The 19,568-nt window shown below is 33.6% G+C and overlaps 2 protein-coding genes across 2 annotated transcripts in view; one reads left to right on the top strand and one right to left on the bottom strand.

Moving 5' to 3' along the window:
- LOC100376438 (disheveled-associated activator of morphogenesis 2) overlaps positions 1–5,329 on the top strand; it is a 33,054-nt gene extending 27,725 nt beyond the window's left edge. The window contains exons 23-25 of the mRNA XM_085491680.1: positions 325–456; positions 717–884; positions 1,300–5,329. Of these exons, the coding sequence (XP_085347806.1) occupies positions 325–456; positions 717–884; positions 1,300–1,521 (522 nt within the window). The 3' untranslated portion in view covers positions 1,522–5,329. The remainder of the gene's footprint in view (positions 1–324; positions 457–716; positions 885–1,299) is intronic.
- Positions 5,330–5,589: 260 nt separating this feature from the next.
- Positions 5,590–16,937, bottom strand: LOC100376285 (legumain-like). The gene is made up of 12 exons (XM_085491686.1): positions 16,712–16,937; positions 13,837–13,934; positions 13,131–13,212; positions 11,631–11,716; positions 11,016–11,094; positions 10,077–10,139; positions 9,531–9,719; positions 8,260–8,433; positions 7,875–7,991; positions 7,424–7,591; positions 6,999–7,066; positions 5,590–6,275 (listed from the first exon to the last, which is right to left on the bottom strand). The coding sequence occupies exons 1-12, from the start codon at positions 16,919–16,921 to the stop codon at positions 6,209–6,211; spliced, it is 1,401 nt and encodes a 466-aa protein (XP_085347812.1). The 5' UTR covers positions 16,922–16,937; the 3' UTR covers positions 5,590–6,208.
- Positions 16,938–19,568: the final 2,631 nt, after the last annotated feature.

Raw genomic sequence — 19,568 nt, 5'->3', positions numbered from 1 at the left:
AAATTCTTCACTTGTTAGAGTGGCTGTTTTGTATCCGTGACAACTGAAGGTATGTTAAGTGGAATTTGTATAACGTATTTGCTCTATTAGAAGCACATGTCCAATAGAAGCAGACATGAACCAAGAGTTTTATTTCTTGCTCATATTCCCTAACTGGGAGTAGACCGTTGTCTTTTTCTTGACCATGGACTTGCCTCTTTCATTTACATAAGTACATGCGTTTCTAATAGAGCTAATACAGTATCTTAGTTCTGCGTATATAATTATTTCAGTCATAATTTCTTGTCAGTCATAAATAGTGTTTATTCATTTTCTTCTCCGCAGGAATTGGAGTTCCAGAAAAATAGACTCAATCCGCGTAGTGATAAATTTGTACCGGTGATGAGCGACTTTGTAACTGTGGCAACCCTTCGGTGCTCTGAACTGCAAGATTTAGTTACAAGCATGAAAGATAAGGTGAGCTCTATATAATGATGTGTAATAAAGCTGAAATCTCTAGTGTCAAAAATACCATGTTATAATATAATCTTTGAAGTCAACTTTCATCAATGAAACTTGAAATATTCTTTTTTCAAATTTAAACAAAACAATTGTTTAAAAACCTTCAGGTAATGGGAAATATTTGGTACAAAATTAACAAAAAAATACATGCTTTTTGGTATGTTTCTCAAAAAACAGAAAGCATCAATAACACATACAATTGATTGTTTCTTTAGTACGCCAAAACATTGAAACATTATGGTGAAGACACAAAGATACCGCCTGATGAGTTCTTTGGAGTGTTTGATGTATTCCTACAGTCCTTCTCTGAAGCTAAGGTAGATAATGAAAACTACAAGAAGAAGAAAGCTGAAGAGGAAAAGAGAAGAAGGCTTGAGATAGAGGTGAGAATAGTCACCTTTCTTCATGAAATAAATATCCTATCATTCTTACAATTCACCACTAGAGGGGTTCAAAATGAAGTTAGCTAACATTCTCACACAAATTGACACGTTAAATTTTGAATAAAAAGTTGTTTGTTTCAGTTGAATCTCCAATAGAAGATTTTATGATCATTAAGGTTTGACTTATTGTGACCATAGACTTACCTCTGTCATTTACGTAATTACTACTCATCAAGCAAATACTATAGCAAAATTATTTAAACCGGAAATTAGCACATATTTATAATGGAAATGGGAAAATATTTGTTTCTATTCATTTGTCATTGATTTTACGTATTTATTGTTAAATTTCAATTTCAATTTGAATGCTCTTCTCTTCTCTTTAAGCATTCCTACTGTCATTTTATAATTACAGAGACTTGAAAAGGAGAAACAACGAAGGGCAAGCAAACAGGGTAAACAGGGTCGGAAAGACGGTAACAAGGAAGGAGAATTTGATGACTTAATATCTGCCCTGAAGACTGGCGATGTGTTTGGCGAAGACATTGCCAAACTGAGAAAGAACAGAAAGCGTCAAGTACCAAGTAAAAAGATGGAATTTAGCCGTGAAAGGATTGGCGCCAAGGGAAAGAAATAAAGTTGTTGAATTGTGTGACCGTTTTTGGTAACTTGTTGCATTCAATGACATGTTATGCCGGTGTAACATTGTACGTGCTGTGTACTGTGCTGTGTTGTGATGTATTTACTGGTATATGCAATGTGTAAGGAGTTTGCAATATTTTGACACTGTTCTAAGTGAAAGAACAAACTTGACAATGTGATACCCGAGATATCAATCATAGCCGACAGCATCTTGTGAAGCAATGTTGATTCCCATGGGGGGGGGGGGGGGAAACGAACTTGACAGTATGACACCTGACATAATAGTCAACAACATTTTGTAAATCAATGTTGATTCTAATGGATTTCATTCGTACTACTAATTGCATTAAAATCAAAAACAAAGAAAGGTATATTTATTCAGTCACAAAGACATCGCTAATATGAAAAAGGCATTCTTGTTTTTATTTCAAGTTTTATTTTCAATTTTGCATTCTCAATTTGCCATTTTTTTTTTTACATGAGGCTGCATAATTTTTTTTAAGTGTTTACCTAAATTTAGTTGCAGTAGAAACAAAATCACAAAAAAAAAAAAAAACGGGCATCTGTCGGCCATGCAAATGTTTATTGCAAGGGTTGGAATGTCCTAACACCATAAGGTTTCGTAATCCTTATTAACCAAATTAAATGACTACAAGACCAAAGGCAGTTTATGCAGACTGTAAAATTTTTTTTATTTTTGCTCATCACAGTGATGTGTGACATTAAAAGTTAGGGTTGGGAGATAATATATAGAGTTTGTTTTTGTTTTTAAAATTTTTGCTGTGCTGTGCCATGCACAATAAATAATATTACCAATGCCAATATTGAGATGTACTTAAAACTGCCACAATTAAGATAGCTTATACAAATTATTAATTGGTGTGACAGCTAGGATTGATTGAGCATTAATATCAAGAGATTTATTTATATATTGTGCAACACAGCTGCCAATGATGAACCAGGGGCTCTGATATAGCTAATGTTACTTACCATACTTTGTGTGTCAGATGTGTACAGGATACAATGCATTATGTCATAGCTTTGTGATTGTTACTGTAGTCAGCTTACTGATTTAATGTTTCATACATTATTCCACTGTTAAATCCCACTACATCTCTATTTGTGATGACATTTTAATTCTGTATCGTACTGTCGGCTCATTACTGCCTGTATTGCATGCCTTGTTTTTGTCAAAGGTAGTTAGTTAATCTGTACTGTCGGCTTGTTACTGCCTGCCTGCTGCCTTGTGTTAGTCAATGGTAGTTAGTGATTCTGTATCGTACTGTCCGCCTATTACTGCCTGCCTGCCTGCCTGCCTGCCTGCATGCCTTGTGTTTGTCAATGGCAGTTAGTGTAACCCAGAAAGTATTATTAAAAAACGGTCTGGATGTTTATCCGATTTCTTTTCGGTTTTCAAAATAAAAACAAATTTTTCAACTTAATAAATATTGTATCACCATTCATGGTTGAAAATGCAAATTACAAGTGTGGAACGAGTCTGGTTGCTTGATTCCGTTGTTGAATAGTTTTCTATTCTATAGATGTTATCAGGATGTACACGTTTCAAAGTCTAATTATGCATGATTAACTATGTATGAGTGTGATTGGTGGCGCTCGTTGCATGCATCAACCTTTATCCTGCCAGTCATTTTATACTGTTTTGACCAGATGAGGTTTAACGCTGAACTCAGAAGTGTTTATTCCACTGCTTTGTACAAAGTGAATTACTTTTAACATTGCTTGTTGAACACTAACTCAATGTATAAACATTATATGTTCAGCTTGTGACGCTGCAGTTACTCTCCGACAACTAAAAGAACAGATAAACAACCTCTATTGATTCCATTTCATGATTTTTGGTAGCTTAGCCAAAGATGGCCGTAATTACTTAGTTACGAGTATACGCATGATGACACATTGCCGACCCTGACGGAAATCAAATTTTAGTTGGGATGGTTCATGACTTGTTCTATTAGTTGTCTGAGGCTCATTGTATCACTGTGACAATACATGGTAGGTGTGTAGTTTATCACCGGTTTGAAGTGTTATATTCTAGTATGTAAACATTGTCTTGTATTCAGATTGGTCATCATACCAATATTCAAGTACATCTCCATTATCAAATCTACATGTCTATTTTTTTTTTTCATGTAATTAGTTTTAACAAGTTCTTAAACGGCGTATATTATTTTTATTTAGTACATACAAATCTATATTTTGGCATTATTGTATATTTTATTAAAGAAGTTAAATTATTAGTCTTCAGTTTAATACTACAATCATGTATACTGGAATTTTTGAACATTCCCTGTAATAATTATTACAATTTTTTAACAATCAAAGTGGGCAGGGGTGGGAGTATTGCCTTTTGTTGTTGTTAAGGTACTGGACATACTTTCTTAGTGGTTGCTGGTACCCCATTATTTGAAAGTGTTAAATTTTGCTTTCTCCTCTTTGAGATAAAATCGTCATCTCAAAACTAAGCAAAACATGTTTCTGTTCTTTATTTATATTAATTCTTCTGCACAAAAATCTGTTGTGTCTTTGAAGCTCAGTACTCGGGGGTTACTAAATATTCTTTCATTGAGAGATTTTATAATAATTATGCTCAACTTATCCTTTTTATATGCACTGTGATGGTAATTGACAAAGAAAAGTGTTAGAATTTTGTCACATGAACAAGGAACTGTGTGTTGTTTTGCCATAAACCAATTCTTTGAAATTCAACGATTTCTCTTTCTTTTTCTTATATATTTTTTGAAAATGTATTTATCGACTCCAAAGCCGTTGTGATCTCTTATGTAAGCAAGAAGATCAGGGTGGGAATGGGGCAACTTGTGAATAAGAATTTCAGTGTAAATTGTCATGTATCCTTATGCTTATTGCCAGTGTGAACTTTGGTTTGTTCCACTGCTAAAGGAACTATTGGCTACATGTTGATATAAATATACATGTGTACAATCATTATTGTCTCTTGATAATTATTCTCACTGAGGGAAGCAGGTAGGATGTCTTGCTGTACCTACAACCTCTTAGACTGTTGGTCGTACCTAATATTAATCTGTCATTATTAATAAAGATTGTGTATATATATGTAATAGGCACAACTGTCCGGTACTGCAATTCACTGGCAAGATTTCTTACCAGACCCAGCCGGGTACTTTCATATGAAAATGAATAGTTGTGCAGATCTTTTTATAATGGTGCAAAGTTTGTTTTGACTCCTATATGCGATTGCGACACTTTCCACAGCAGTTTTTTATATAACACAAACAAATCTTGACAAATGCATTGTAAAAGTGCTATAGACTACCATGATATTTCTTGCAAACTACACAGAGGAGGAGAAATGTGTTCGTCTGCGTGCCGTGTTGACATTCGTCTTGTCAAAAAGAACTTGTTTCGAAAGCTGGGATCCCCCACTTTCAGTTGCCATTCTCTTAGAGGAAAATGCCTGCGACCTTTCCAATAACTCTTGCTTAGTTTCCTGAACTCATCCATGTTTTTATGCAGAGTCGACGCTGTCAGTCCACATTTTCTACATGCATACGAACTGAAAAGATGTAGATCATCTATGCCACAACGAATTCGCATGTTGTAGTTCAGTTTATGCTGTGAAACAGTCTCCTCCAGTTTTCTATATTTTCTATTTGACTGCCACAAACAATGCACGTTGTTTCCTTGGTTCTAGGTGATTTAACAGTTTTCTTTGCTATTTTTGTTGGAGTGACTGTATTCATGATGTGAACAACCAATGCATTCAGGGAGTAATTTAGAATAAATTTGCATACTTTATTTTGTGATGTCAGCATCAACTATGAATTATTCATATCAACTGGAAACCTGTAGACTGGGACGCATTCCCATCAAACCTTCGGCGTTCGAATGTCTCGGAAACGCAACTACATTAGGCCCGAGGACTGTCGACAATCTAACTGCTTCTATGCACCTTGATTTATTCATGCATCCTGATTTAGATGCAATTCTCACCTACATGGGGGGGATCACCTGTTTTATTTCTACTGTTCGGCACCCCCTTACTAAAAAAAAACAAAATGCAAAGTAAAAGATTAAAATGCAGGTTTATTACTTCTTTATGTTTTTGGAATGCAAGTAGACAAGACAGGTGTAAATTAGCGCCCCCTATGGCCACTAATCTTTACTTTTTGTTTTTATGCAGTTCTACTGCAGTAAAAAACATTGACATGATTACAGCAAAATTAATCAATTGATTGACAAATAGTAAAAATACATCTTGTGAATATTTTATTAGAAATCAGTAGAAAATATATTAATTCCTCTTAAGCTAATCAGTTAGCAAGATGGCTTGCAACTTTGCAAAAACCTATTAAGTGTTTTGTAAAGTTGCGTGTTGTCTTGCTAACTGTCTGAATAATTCTCAGAATGGCTGTAAATACCCCTCATTAATGATATATTGCAAAACAAAAACAAGTACATATCCCTCTTTCCATGCACTTCAGTCAACCACAGATGACTTGCTTAGTACATTTGCTAGTGGTACAGTCAATGGTTAAACTGTAAAAAAAAAAAAAAACAGCTGTCCCCAAAAGCTGGCAAAAACCAGAAATAAGTTTAGGAAATAATAAGTCAGGTTTGAAAGATTCTGGTATATAAGAGTTGCGTATTAGCGAAAATAACATCCATGTATGGTCACAGATCTTCTAATAGATTCCAGTAGCAAAGTCACCGAGTTGTTCACCACAAACCTTATCAATAGCATCCATAACCCTGCAAGAAATCACGACATAAATAAACTGAGACGAAATCCTTACAATTAAAATTGGTCTATTGTTATGCATTGAATTTAGAGAGGTCATTACATTACCATGGATGTGGAACTTCAGCATTATTAGAATCAAAACCTGTATTTTCTCTATTGAAAGCAAATCTCAAATAGGAGCAAATAAATGCATTGACTGTACAACTGGATCATGAAATCACAAACACACATGTCATTTATGTAGGCGTATGTGCTTCTAAGAGTTTGTCTGCAAATGATGGGTAAGATATGAGTAATCAAAAATGCAAATTGCATTATTTCCACTAAAGTTTCAGGTAGGTTTTCTTCAGGCGAGTTTGGATATACCTAAAGACTTATCATCATTCCATTTTATTTAACTTAAAGCGAGAGGGTCGTCACCTGCGCACGCGCAGGAATTGAGTTCCAAGCGACGATAACAACACACGCTAAAAATGGGTAGATGTTTGTTTGTAAACAATGACACGCTATGGCCATCTGATGCATGTGTAGGTGACGACTCCCCTTGCTTTAAATACAATATTGTAGTTACTGATAGACAGTTTCCAAAAAAAAAAATTATTCCTGTACTAACTTGGAGATGAGTTAAAATTAGTCTTTCATATTCATTTCAGAATTATCCTTTCTTGTTGCACTGTGTCTTTCAAAGTGCAAGGTTGAAAGTGCAACAGGTGCCACATTATAGAGCTTACCTGGCAGATGGAATTCTTGCCTCACACATGTTCACAAACACATATAGGTGACGTAAGGGATAATCATTCTGTACAGAAATAGAGAGGTGTCATTAACACTTTAAACTGTTTTATTCATTAAATTCACCGTGAGGCTATTTGCCAATAAAAAGTGCCTGAATTTTGTTATAAAAACAAGGAACATTTTACAATAGAATGCAATTTCCTTAAATTCATATAGATGTCATTTAAATGGAAGTAAATCTTGAATACTGAAATGTTATTGAATAAAACCACACAACTGTAGAAAGGACATAGGACTTTCATTTCAAGTCTTGTGTGTAAATGAATCTTCCTTCATAAACAAGGTCACATCAATGGAACTAGAACACTGCATATCAGTATACACCAATTACTATTTGAATTTTCTTTATTGATTGTCATACCTTATTGAGACTGAAGCAATGATCGGAGAAGTGTCTCACAGCTGCTTTATAGCAGTAGTGGCTAGTTAAAGTTGGTTTCTTGGTATTGATCATCAAATCTGCTTGATCTGAACTATCGGTAGCATGCTTCACGATACTTGCAACTGTATCTGTTACAAATTTTCGCATCTGATAAACAAAATGCAAAAAACATAATTACAAGTCATTTTTTTCATTTTAACCAATAATTTACAGATTTTACACATATGGCAATCATAGTTTTCGTACATTCATAGTCAATTCATCATACATAATTAGCTGGGGACAATATTCCGCAGCCATATAATCGAAAAAAGCCTTTGATTTCTTTGTTTATTTTGATACACATCTAGTACTGTCCATGTATGCTGAAAGTTTGAACTGATTTGACGATGACAGTTTAGCCAACTTGAAATGGCGACCACCCCATTACCTGTAGTAGTTTGTCCATTTCTTTCACAATCTCTATTCTCTTCTCTACATCTTTCGCAGCCATCAATCGATGTTCAAGAATCGCCATGGGAACATCAGGAGCTGCCACTGCATTCAACTATATAATAATGATAATAATAATTTATTATTTAATTCTTTGTTGTTATGCTTCATTGTTTGACATGTATGAGTACCATACCACTCAAATTGATGATATCATACATAGTGCCACCAAGTGGCCAACTTAAACAAATCTTTTGTTTACCCAACATAAGCAACTACTAAACATAATTCATCAAGACTAACAGCATAAAGCATCACATCTTTCAATATTTCATTTTTTTTATCTCAACACAATATTTTTAAATGAATGATATGTTACTTACTGGTAAGCGAGGAGACTTCCTACCATTACCATTTTTCTGATTAGAGTCTCCTTGAAACTCGTCAAGTGCAAGACTTCCCATCGTCAGATCACCGTACTCCATCACGTGGCTTGTATTCGTCTCCTTTTTCACTACTTCAAATTGTTGTTGTAATGTCTCCATAGACATGTCTGCCTGTATGAAATGGCAATTTACAATGTTATAAAAACTGGGCATTCAAGGTACTTGGCAACAAAATCATTGGGGTGTGGTGAAGACAACACAAGTAATATTTAAGCACTTTCTAGAGATTTTTTGGGTAAATGAAAGAAATAAACTGCAACTAAGGCAAACCAGTAATCTAATATTATATCCAATATATTTACATTTAGACAATCGTTCACATGAATAGAAAAATGATATCGATTGTCGCCTCAACTCTCCTTACTCATATAACTTTACTGTATTTGCTCTATTAGTAGCATATGCAGTTAATAAATGATAAAGGGGTACATATGTTCACAATAAATTTTACAAATCCTTTTAATATCAGGTAAAAAAACAATGTGGATGGCTAACATCAATTATTGTGCATGTATATTTTTTTTTGGGGGGGGGATATACAATAAAATAAAACCTCTGTTTCTTTACAATGCAGTATTTGTTTGATGAAATACTGAAAAGCTGTAATATGCATACGTTATTTGTCCTATATGTGAAAATCAACTTGGACACTGCATCATACTCTAATGTTTTTATTAATATCACATTTTTTGACAGCATGCCTAAAAATATGCACATATTTATTCACATATTTATTGTGTACGAAAATAATAATAATAATAATTTATTAACCATTATGCTAGAAGATACATAACTATTCAAATCAAGATGAAATTCACATTAAATCATGAAGAAATGCACATTAAATTAAAGTATATAACTATACAAGACGAGCTGTAATGGTTGGACAGCAGAAAATAGCTTAGGTGAAGCTAGTCATTTTGGCTGGCGTTTTATTAAAAAATAAAATTACATTTACCGTATACAATCTAATAGAAATAACAACAAATATAAATATAAATACAATAAACTCGATTGACAATAAAGTTTCAGATGATAATTTTTTTTCACCACAGGTATGTAAATAGAAAACTAACCTATGTGAGTTGGCTAAATGTGCTTTTAATATTTGCTTGAAAGTATTGCAATTGGAAAAACAACATGGATTCCCTAAATTAATTATTACATGAAAAGTATAAATTAAATACTATACCACAGTGAAAACTTACCATGTCAGAATCTTCCATCCACTTCACACTATAAACATCACCTAAATAGGTTTGCCTCTCATCGTCAAAGTAACAAGCATATGATGACTCCTGTGCATTGGAAGCGGTTGTGGCGAACACATTGATGTTATCGGTTAATAGGCCCTCAAACATCGAACCAGATTCACAGGCTTCAATGTAAAACACCATCTATAATTAATATTTAATGATTAATTTATGATTCCTGTTTTATATGCAGTAATACAATACAAATATATAAGTGTTTGTAAAAAAAAAAACTAGTCTATGTGTTGAAAAATAAAATTAAGATTAATATGCTAAAATAATTTCTAAATAAGTTCCTTATCGCTTATTCACTGATGATGAATACATGGCTATTTCACAGTCACTACTATTGACATTCATGGTTCAATCACATAACGGTGTTGTGAATAAAATTTAATGGCATTCTAGAACTCACTCAAAATGGGAAAGTTTGTCTCTAGACATAATTTAAGGGATTAACAAAATATTTGATTATTTGAGAATGACTGATATCCAACCTACCTTGGCATATTTCTGTTGTTGGTTCATACTATTAATAGCATCATTTAAATCATTAGCATGTAGCTGAAATTCAAACATAAGAAATTAACCAACCATTAGTAAATATATCCTTTATATTTAACCCTTCCAGGGCTTAATTTTTTTTCCTGCTCAAAATGGGGTTAATTCTTCACATTTTCTGTAATTTTCACTGAATTCAATCTTAATTTTGGACCAAACAAACAAAATGCGACATTGCTTCTAGTTTGTGCAGACTTACAAATAAAATTATTTTAATTTTGGTGATTTTAGCTAGTGCATGTAACAGGGTGCATGATGGGAATATGGCATCAATAACCAGAGAGTTTATTCAGTATGTTGAACATCTATAATCCCAATCAGTTTTAAATTGGCAAGTACATGTACCGGTACTATAGTTTGTCTACACCTCAGACATACTGGTACATGTAACCTATAAAATACAAAAATAAAAAGAGCACTGCTAAACAATGCAAATCCATTTTGTGTTTAAGTATGCAAAACATGTAGCAATAAACATCTTTTTTTTTCAAAAGCTTAAATTTAAGCAGATAAAATGAATGGGCTTCAAAACATATGTTCAGACCACAACAGATTACCGATAATTTCAAGCATTCGGATCTGAAAACCAACATTATATACATGTGTACACATATGCTCTTAAAATATGGCTTTTCCTAAAAGTCATACCAACTTGACATATTCAGAAAAGTCAAGTTAAATTAGAACATGTTTAATGTTTCAGGCTAATACAGAATTTTGGTGTGATTGTTTGTAAATTATTTACACCAATTTGTGGTATTTCATGCAAAATGCAATGTATGGTGTTGGTGGATTATATTTTTGCTGGATTCAATTCTTTTGGTGAAAAAAACAAATTTTTAAAATCAAGTAATGTACAATATTGGATTGATGACGTACCTCGCCTCCCGCTGGAAATGCCACAATACCCGGTGCACCATGGTCAACAAAATTCACAAATACATGATCATTAGGACCGCTGTAGAAAACCATAGTATACATCTCACTATATAATTACTAAGAATACATAAATTGAGAGGGGGAGATGGGATTGTCCCAAAACAAAGAGACTGGTCACCTAATATCAGACAATCTCAGCCAAGATTGAAACCAATTATACAAGTATAACTGTAGATGTTGAATATTTACAATATAATCTGGCTTCTTTTCCAAGTAATTGTGTTTAGCACCATTTGCATCGGACCATTGAAATCTAAAGTGCTTTGAGATATATATACTGGTATACATGTATGTGTGTGGCTGGGCGGCGGTGGTATGTCGAGTGGAGACATTTTTTAGTGACAGATTTTCGTTTTTTCTCTTTTTTTTTTAAATTTTTTATTTAATTTTAATGAATGACAGTATTTAAATTTACTGTAGCTAGATTTTTGTTCACTCAGTAATGTTAAATAAAACATATTTATCCTTCCCTAACTTAGACCACCATCATAACAAAGTCACATCAATTTAGGTATATATACCAGTATATAATGCATTGTTGACAGTAATTCTCACCTCGCGATAACTTTGCCGCTACCAATACCTTGCATTGCTGCAGCATTACCTTGCAAAATATTCAAGAAGTTTTCAGGAGTAACATCCTGCAAAGCAAGAAAGACAGAAACTATCTTCTAAATTGAGCTTCTTTAATTCAATACTTCTATTACTGTTAATGTGCCATGTAAGACCTGGGCATATGGTCCAATGGTTATGTTTGCCTCACGTCAGTGAGGTTGTGGGCTGAATCTCTAATATAGCATCTCAGTAAACATACTACATTAGCTCTGCACAAGCGGCTTCAATCACATGTACTATATTTGTTAAAAGTACAGGTAGTCAGGTTTAATATAGTAGTCAGGTTGCCAATATGAAAAAAACAACTTAAAAGTGCCTGATCTGGATTTAGATTTTTTGCTGAAACGTGTTCAGCATATTATACCCTACATGTATGTGATGTTTTCTAGGTGCCAGCGTGGCTGCCTTGGGCATTTAGTCTAATTTGCATAAATTCAATATGGCCACCATTGCACATTTCATCAACCGATTTTTCATTATATATATATATTTAATCATGAATATAATTTAAACTGTAATATTTCGTGATATGATTGAATTCTTTATGTATATTAATTGTCTGCTACCTAGTTGACACATGAACAAAAACATATATTTTTTAATATTGTTGTTGGATACTCCATGCTCTAAACCAAATCAGATGATTATTTATTATTATACATCTGTCATTGTAACGCCATAAGTTAGAATTCCAAATATGGAATGATTAAGCGTTCTCTAATAAACAAACATGGTTGCCACCAGGGTTTGACCGGACTCCACACAAAGAAATTGGCTGCTTCTGTTTTAAACATTTTGGATTTTGGCCATCCCATGATGTATCCTTGGAAAGAAAAGATGTATAATAATAAGGTTATTACAAGAATACCTCAAAGTATGCGCGTCGGTCGTTACTCCTGCTGTACTGTTTTTGTGCATACTTTGAGGTATCCTCGTAATAACATCATGCATGCATTATAAACAAATAATGCTGTGTTTGCAGGACACACAGCAGTATCGTTACATATGCAGTGATTGTCATCAGATGTACCAAGACAGCAAACACACATGCTTACCGGTAATAGAAAATTTTCATGGAACTAACACTTGTTTTCAGTTCATGACAAATCAGTCAAAAGTAAGCAGTACCAAACAACAATTTTAAAAATCACATAATGTTCTCATCCATATTGCATCTTTAAATAGAGATACTGATGAAAACTAAGAATGCTCCTGCCTCCACATTTTCTTTAATTTGTACAACAACGTTAATGGTCTTTGATCCATATTCTCGATAAATGCCAAATAAACAAAACATGCTTTGAAAATAAAATCAATGCTTTTAACAGTATTTGAATATTTGATCATGATAATGAAATGACAAATACACCAAACCAAAATAATGTCATAATTAATGTTCATTAAAATAATTTATAAATTGAATGTCATTACTGTCATTACCTCTTGTGTGTAGTCCTTCAGAACACCTTTGTAGACGTCAGTACCATTGGGTTGGTTTATTATGATACCAGGGGTGGGATTCCTAGCAAAGAATGAGGAGAAATAAACTAATCTGTATACTGTAAAATACTTTATTTTCACTTGGAATTAATTTCGCTATTTTCACTGACAATTTTTAAAAAAACAAAAATTAGTACAGTAATATATTTAGGCAAAATAAAAAAATAACCTGATTTGAGTGTAGAAAACACTGCACTTGTTAGATTTTTGATTTATACTAAAAACACATTAGTTAACTACACAGATATTGAATAGCATATTTCTAAATTTTACTTAATATCTAGAAACTGGTTGATATTTAACAGTGATGGATAAGAGTTTTAAATTTGAAGATGATCAGAAAAAAATTGAGTTATTGCAACCACAAAAAGAAGACAATTTTAAGTGAAATTCAATGAATATATATTCATAAACTCAAACTTGATCGAGATCACAAACGGATTAATATTCAAGTTCGAAAGAAGTCAACGACAATTGGGTGGTTGATATCTTTATTAATTAAGGATTGATACATGTATATACCACCCAGTTACATGTTTAAAGTCTTAAACACTGATAATCAAAACACGAAATCAAAGAATAGCAGCTAATATATAACAGTGTACAAACCACAATGGTGATATTTAAAATTATACATGTTACTTACTCGTCATTGTTAGCAATGTCATCGTACATCATGACGACAATGCGTTCGTCTGGAATTCCATTAGAGTGCAAAATCTGATAGGCATGGCATGCATCAGCCTAAAAACAAACCACAATAGGATTGTCAGAGAGTTAAAGGGACATACTTCGTAATTTTTTTAATCGACGAATATATTTTATCTATTTGTTAGAAGACGACACGTCAAAGTCACCACCAGACTTTAAATGCATATTCAAATCTGAGCATAACCGTATTTGCTTTATTAGTAGTGCACATGCATTGAGCAAAAATAAAAATAAAATTTCTGCCAATACATTGACAAAGAGCTTGAACAAAGCAAACATAACCCTTATTTTTAATTCTATGTGGCAGACAAGGAAAATCTACATGTGACATTGCAGATCTTGTCAAAATACATTGATTGTTACACAGAAAGTTTATTTGTATTACAATTTTTGCCGAGTCATTTGCTATATATAATCTTCCACTTTTGACGAAGGTACTGTAAAATACTTTATTTTAGCTGGAATAAATTTTAACTGAAAAGACTTTTTGGGTGTTTTGTATGGAATTTATTTTCAATGATTTTTGACAAGTTGAATGTAAAATATAGGAAACAGGTATATTTGCTGGACTTTTTTTTTTTTCACTGAATCACACCTTCAGTGAAAATAGTGAAAATTAATTCCAAGTGAAAATTTATATAATCTGCAGAATAACTTCACCCTTGGAAACATTATAATGGATTTGGCTTATGTACAGTTGACGAAAGACGAGAGCTGTACAGGTACGTAAAGGTAAAACAGACCAACACTGATATGCACAACAGTTTGTAAGGGGCACAATATGATATGAGGATTATACATGTACATGTATATACCTCAACGCATAATCTCTGGAAGGTGGCGGTTACAACCACTGGCAACAGTCATATGATACATACAATACTTTCAAGTAATTTTTTGCACCGAATATCACTGGTAAACTATTATGGCAACAATTGTAGTAATTTGAATCAGGCTATTATCATGTGAGGCAGGAATCAGGAGATCTGTCACATGACTAGAACACTTTCATTGTATTTATGGGGTCAAGTGAAAACAAGTGAGTGTACCCTGGTTTCTAAGACACACCCCCTTAGGTAAGCAAAAATACTTTTACGCACGTAACCAAGTCTGACCGCCTGTGTTACTGTGCACTCCTAAGGCCAGCATTTTACTACATTAACCTTATTTTGTAAACAAATAATATATATTATACAACACCTTCCTCTTCTTAAATGCAACCATGCACCTGTTGTCATTTAAGTGAGCCACACACCCTCCCCTCTCCCTGTTTAAATATGTATAAAAAAGAGGCACAAAATGAGAATACACGCATCAAGATTTTATGAAAATATTAGCAAAGTGGTTGAAGCATTGAAATGTTTAAAAGTCTGACCATCATATTGCAAATAAAAGTTTGATGCACAGTCACTAGCTACAGTCTAATCCATTATAGTAACTATGTTTGATGTCATTTAAAACACTCAACCCTTAAAACTTGATTGTATTTTGAGCAAAATTCAACTTCTTATAAGGCTCGACCATTTTAAATTAGGGTGAGCGGTTATTTTGTGCTACTTGATGTACATGTAATACCATACATTAATGAGTAAGTATATCAAAATCCATTATAGCTAGATTTCTTTTATCCTGAAAAGTCAATTTGGAGAATTTATTTTTGCAATGTTCATGAATCTAAATGGTTCACTCCCAATACATTATTTTAATCAGGTAAGTTATTATCACACACATATTGTATATAAATAAATAATAAACACACATGTTCAACAGATAAATAAATGTACTAGTGCTTATATCTGTCTGCTTATACGCAGTGTTAGCATACAGTGGAATACTTTATTTTCCGGGAATTAATTTTCGCTGAAAAGGCTTTTTTGGGCGTTCTTTATGGACTTTATTTTCACTGATTTTTGATGAGTTGAATGTGAAATATAGGAAAAAAAGTATATTCGCTGGATTTTATTTTTACGGAATCATCCCTTCAGCGAAATTAGCGAAAATAAAGTATTCTACAGTAAATAAGTTATCCCATACTCTATATAAATATACGGGTAGCTTAATCTCCAATTACTACCACACACTGGTGGTAATAATAAACCAGTGTATACTTTGTACAGAAGCATGACACATTATACAAGCGACATTTAGCCTAGTTATTAGGTTTTTCTGTGCTGATACAGTACAGAATAAGTTTCAGTTCTGCTCAAAAACTGTGCTGACAGCCTGTGAAAAAACAGGATCAAACTTGAGTAAAATCTATTTTGAAATCTCAATGCCAGCCCGTATATATTGGTGAACTACTTGGATGCATTGTAATCAACAGTTCACATAAAAAATGGTAGCTATAAAAACTATACTCGTATTTACACCAAAGTATAATTTGTATAACCCGAGTTGCTTGCATAAAATTGTTATAATATTTCCAAGTTCTATATTGTAAAACGCACATACACAATAGTTTATAAAAGCATAGGGTACTACAAAAAGTGTAAGTAACTTGTATAAAAAAAGTGGAACACCATGTACATGCATTTTTATGCACTACTAATTTGATCATTTCAGTGATAACGGAAAGTGAACTGTATACTGGAAATTATGTCGTTTATATGGTACAGAGCACGGGCGCTTGCAACAGGATTTATGGTTAAGGGAGATAGGCTTGGGTAGGGTTATATACTAGTATAGAAATATTTCTATACTAGTATATAACCCTAAACAAGCCTATCTCCCTTAACCATAAATCCTGTTGCAAGCGCCCGTGGTACAGAGTGGCACAGGGGTGACACTTGTTCATTGTCTTTTTTGGTTACCTGGTGTCTGTAGTTGTACCAGCCGTTAGAGCCAGCCACGATCAGAGCCCAGTTTGCACCTTGTGTTTCAGCTTGCAGGTCCAAGGGATAAGGCAAACACGTTGAAATACAAGCGACAGCAACAAATAGACACAACAACAGACAACGAGACATGTTTACCAGCTGATCTGAAAGCGAACGCCTAACACAATGGTCACATGATTTCCTCATAGATCATGTGGTCTTAACACCATTTCTTTAACCGGTTTACTATTATTCTCATCCGCAATATTTTTTTGTTTGCCCTGTCACCGCTGAAGTACGGCATTGGTTGGCTGCGTCGATTCACTTCGGGCACCCCCATCATATTCATTTATTTATATTTACCGGAAGGTACATTTATTTTGTTCACTGAAGCCCCAGAAGTAGCACATTCAAATTAATGAGTAAACCGGTTAAGGTCAACGGAGGTCACTATTTACTAGTATTCATTATTATCTCTGTCATAGTGACATTGGCCAAACAGTGGCCGCCACTGGCGCGTTTATTTGCCACTGTTCCAGGTATGTAATGGCAATCTTGAGCTTCAACCTGAGCTTGCTCAGAGTCAACCTGAGCTCCACACTGAGCTTCAACCTGAGCTTGCTCAGAGTCAACCTGAGCTCCACACTGAGCTTCAACCTGAGCTTGCTCAGAGTCAACCTGAGCTCCACACTGAGCTTCAACCTGAGCTTGCTCAGAGTCAACCTGAGCTCCACACTGAGCTTCAACCTGAGCTTCCTCAGAGTCAACCTGAGCTCCACCCAACTTGAACCCTGGAAATTGTTTACAACAAAAGCTCTAAATTCAAATCAGTTGTGTTGGAGTCACACATTAAAGCAGTTGTTTCACACACATGAAACATTTTTCCTTTTTTTATTCTAATCTTTATTTCTGCAGTTACAGTTTTATTTTATTCTGAAAAGGAAAAATTGACTAATTATTTAAATAATAATAATGTTAATTTAATATTATTTTTCTATCAGTCTACAACAATAAAGTAATAAATGGAAGTTGAGTTGGTTAATAATAAGATAAAGGTAATAGTAAACAAAAGTACCTGAAAGTAATTGTTTTTATTTTCAGTTTTATTATGTAATTCATCTTCAGTTTTATTAGCTCCGCTGTCCACTTTGTCGAGCGGAGCTTATCATATGAGTGATTGTCTGTCGTCGTCCGTGTCAATGTTTTACAATTAATGCTTTGATACTTGGTGTACATTGTATATGTACATTGGGTAGACCTCTCTCAGATTTGTTCATTTCAAAACTCAGATTCGAATTTCAGTTAGATCTGAAAATATGTGCGATGCACTAGAATGACATTACGAAAACATGCGATCTTCGGGTAAAGACGTGTCAATTAACTACCAGCATATTAGCCATGGCTCACACCTCCTCTCTTACATGCCCCCCAATTCACACATACAATAGGTGTTGCTAGTCTGTTCTATAGTAGTCTGAGGTATAACATAGGCAGAACAAAACACTTTCATCGTTAACACATAAACAATACACATAAACACTAGGTACAATTCCTTGAGTAAAACTGCAGAACAGAAAAGATTGTTCCGTCACCCGCTTGTTTTTTTTTTTTTTTGCTCATCAAAAACGTCAACTGGAAACAAATTAAAAGTACCGATAAAAACATTGTTTAAATATGTGATATCATAATTTGAAGCTTGGCAGCAGGTAGAGCACTTCCTGTTGTCCAGCCATTTTAACCCTCGTAACAAAAATTAGCATACTTATAAGCACAGGGATATATGTACATATATTGGTATTTGAAGGGGGATTCGGGTAAATTTGATTATCTAACCCGAATTAAAAAACAAAATTTTGCAAAGTTTGATGAGTAAAAACCAGGCTTGACTATGCCCTGGTTTGTTTGATCATGGATGTACTATGGTTTGATTACAAGCTACATTAAGACCAAACCAAGGATGTCCATCTTTCATTTTGTCGGTTCATTCTTGGTCTCTCCAAATTCACACCAAAAATGGCTGTTTATGGTGAGCTAGGAAGGTACCCAATTGACTGTTTTATCAAGAAACAACGACTTAAGTATATATATATTCAACCGAGTAACAAACTCTGATAACATATTATTAAGAGAAGCCTACTTAGTAAATAAGAATGTAAAAAGTAAATGGTTTACAAGTGTAGAAACCCTCATGCAAGATATTGATGTTATTACCATTGTAAACTCAAGATAAATAAGAAAAATTTAGACTTTATTCATAAAAAAATCAAAAAATCATTTGGATTTTTTACATGCATAATGATAATAGAAAACAAACCTTGGCTAAAACAAACTAAGAACATACAGACTTTTTAAACAAGATTTAAAAATTGAAAATTACTTAATGAATATGCAGAACCATGGTCTTAAGAGGTTAATTGCAAAATTCAGGACAAGCAACCATGACCTTAAAATTGAGAAAGGCAGACATAATAATGTGCCACGTACTGGATAAAAGAACATGTGATTTGTGCAGCCAAAATATAATTGAGGATGAGTAGCATTTTGTAATGAAATGTACAGCCCACCATACTCTAGCACCAGCCTTAGCTGTCTTCCTAAAAAACAGCTATGGAACAAAACAGCAACAACTATCAGTGTATTAGGTTACATTTTGTGTTCATTCTATATTCTGTATTCACCATTGGTTGCAAATTGTCTTTATTGTTTATTCATATTTGTTTTTGATTTTTTTTATATTTTTAGAATAGGTTTTTCTTTTTCTTTTTAGATTATAGTTTTTAAATTTCTTTCTGTAAGACCCTTTTATCCTTTCCTAAGGATTTTATGCGTCTAATGAATATTGTTATTATTATTA

The sequence above is a fragment of the Saccoglossus kowalevskii genome, chromosome 2 (genome assembly GCF_978046115.1).
Source record: "Saccoglossus kowalevskii chromosome 2, keSacKowa6.1, whole genome shotgun sequence".
Lineage (NCBI taxonomy): Eukaryota > Metazoa > Hemichordata > Enteropneusta > Harrimaniidae > Saccoglossus > Saccoglossus kowalevskii.
This window is presented reverse-complemented; position numbering and strand designations above follow the sequence as displayed.

Coding starts and splice junctions, on each gene's coding strand:
- LOC100376285 (XM_085491686.1), bottom strand. CDS start 16,921: ATGAGGAAATCATGTGACCATTGTGTTAGGCGTTCGCTTTCAGATCAG. Junction 7,992..8,259: donor GGAAGTCTCCTCGCTTACCA/GTAAGTAACATA, acceptor ATTATTATATAG/TTGAATGCAGTGGCAGCTCC. Junction 6,276..6,998: donor GCAAGAATTCCATCTGCCAG/GTAAGCTCTATA, acceptor GATTTCTTGCAG/GGTTATGGATGCTATTGATA.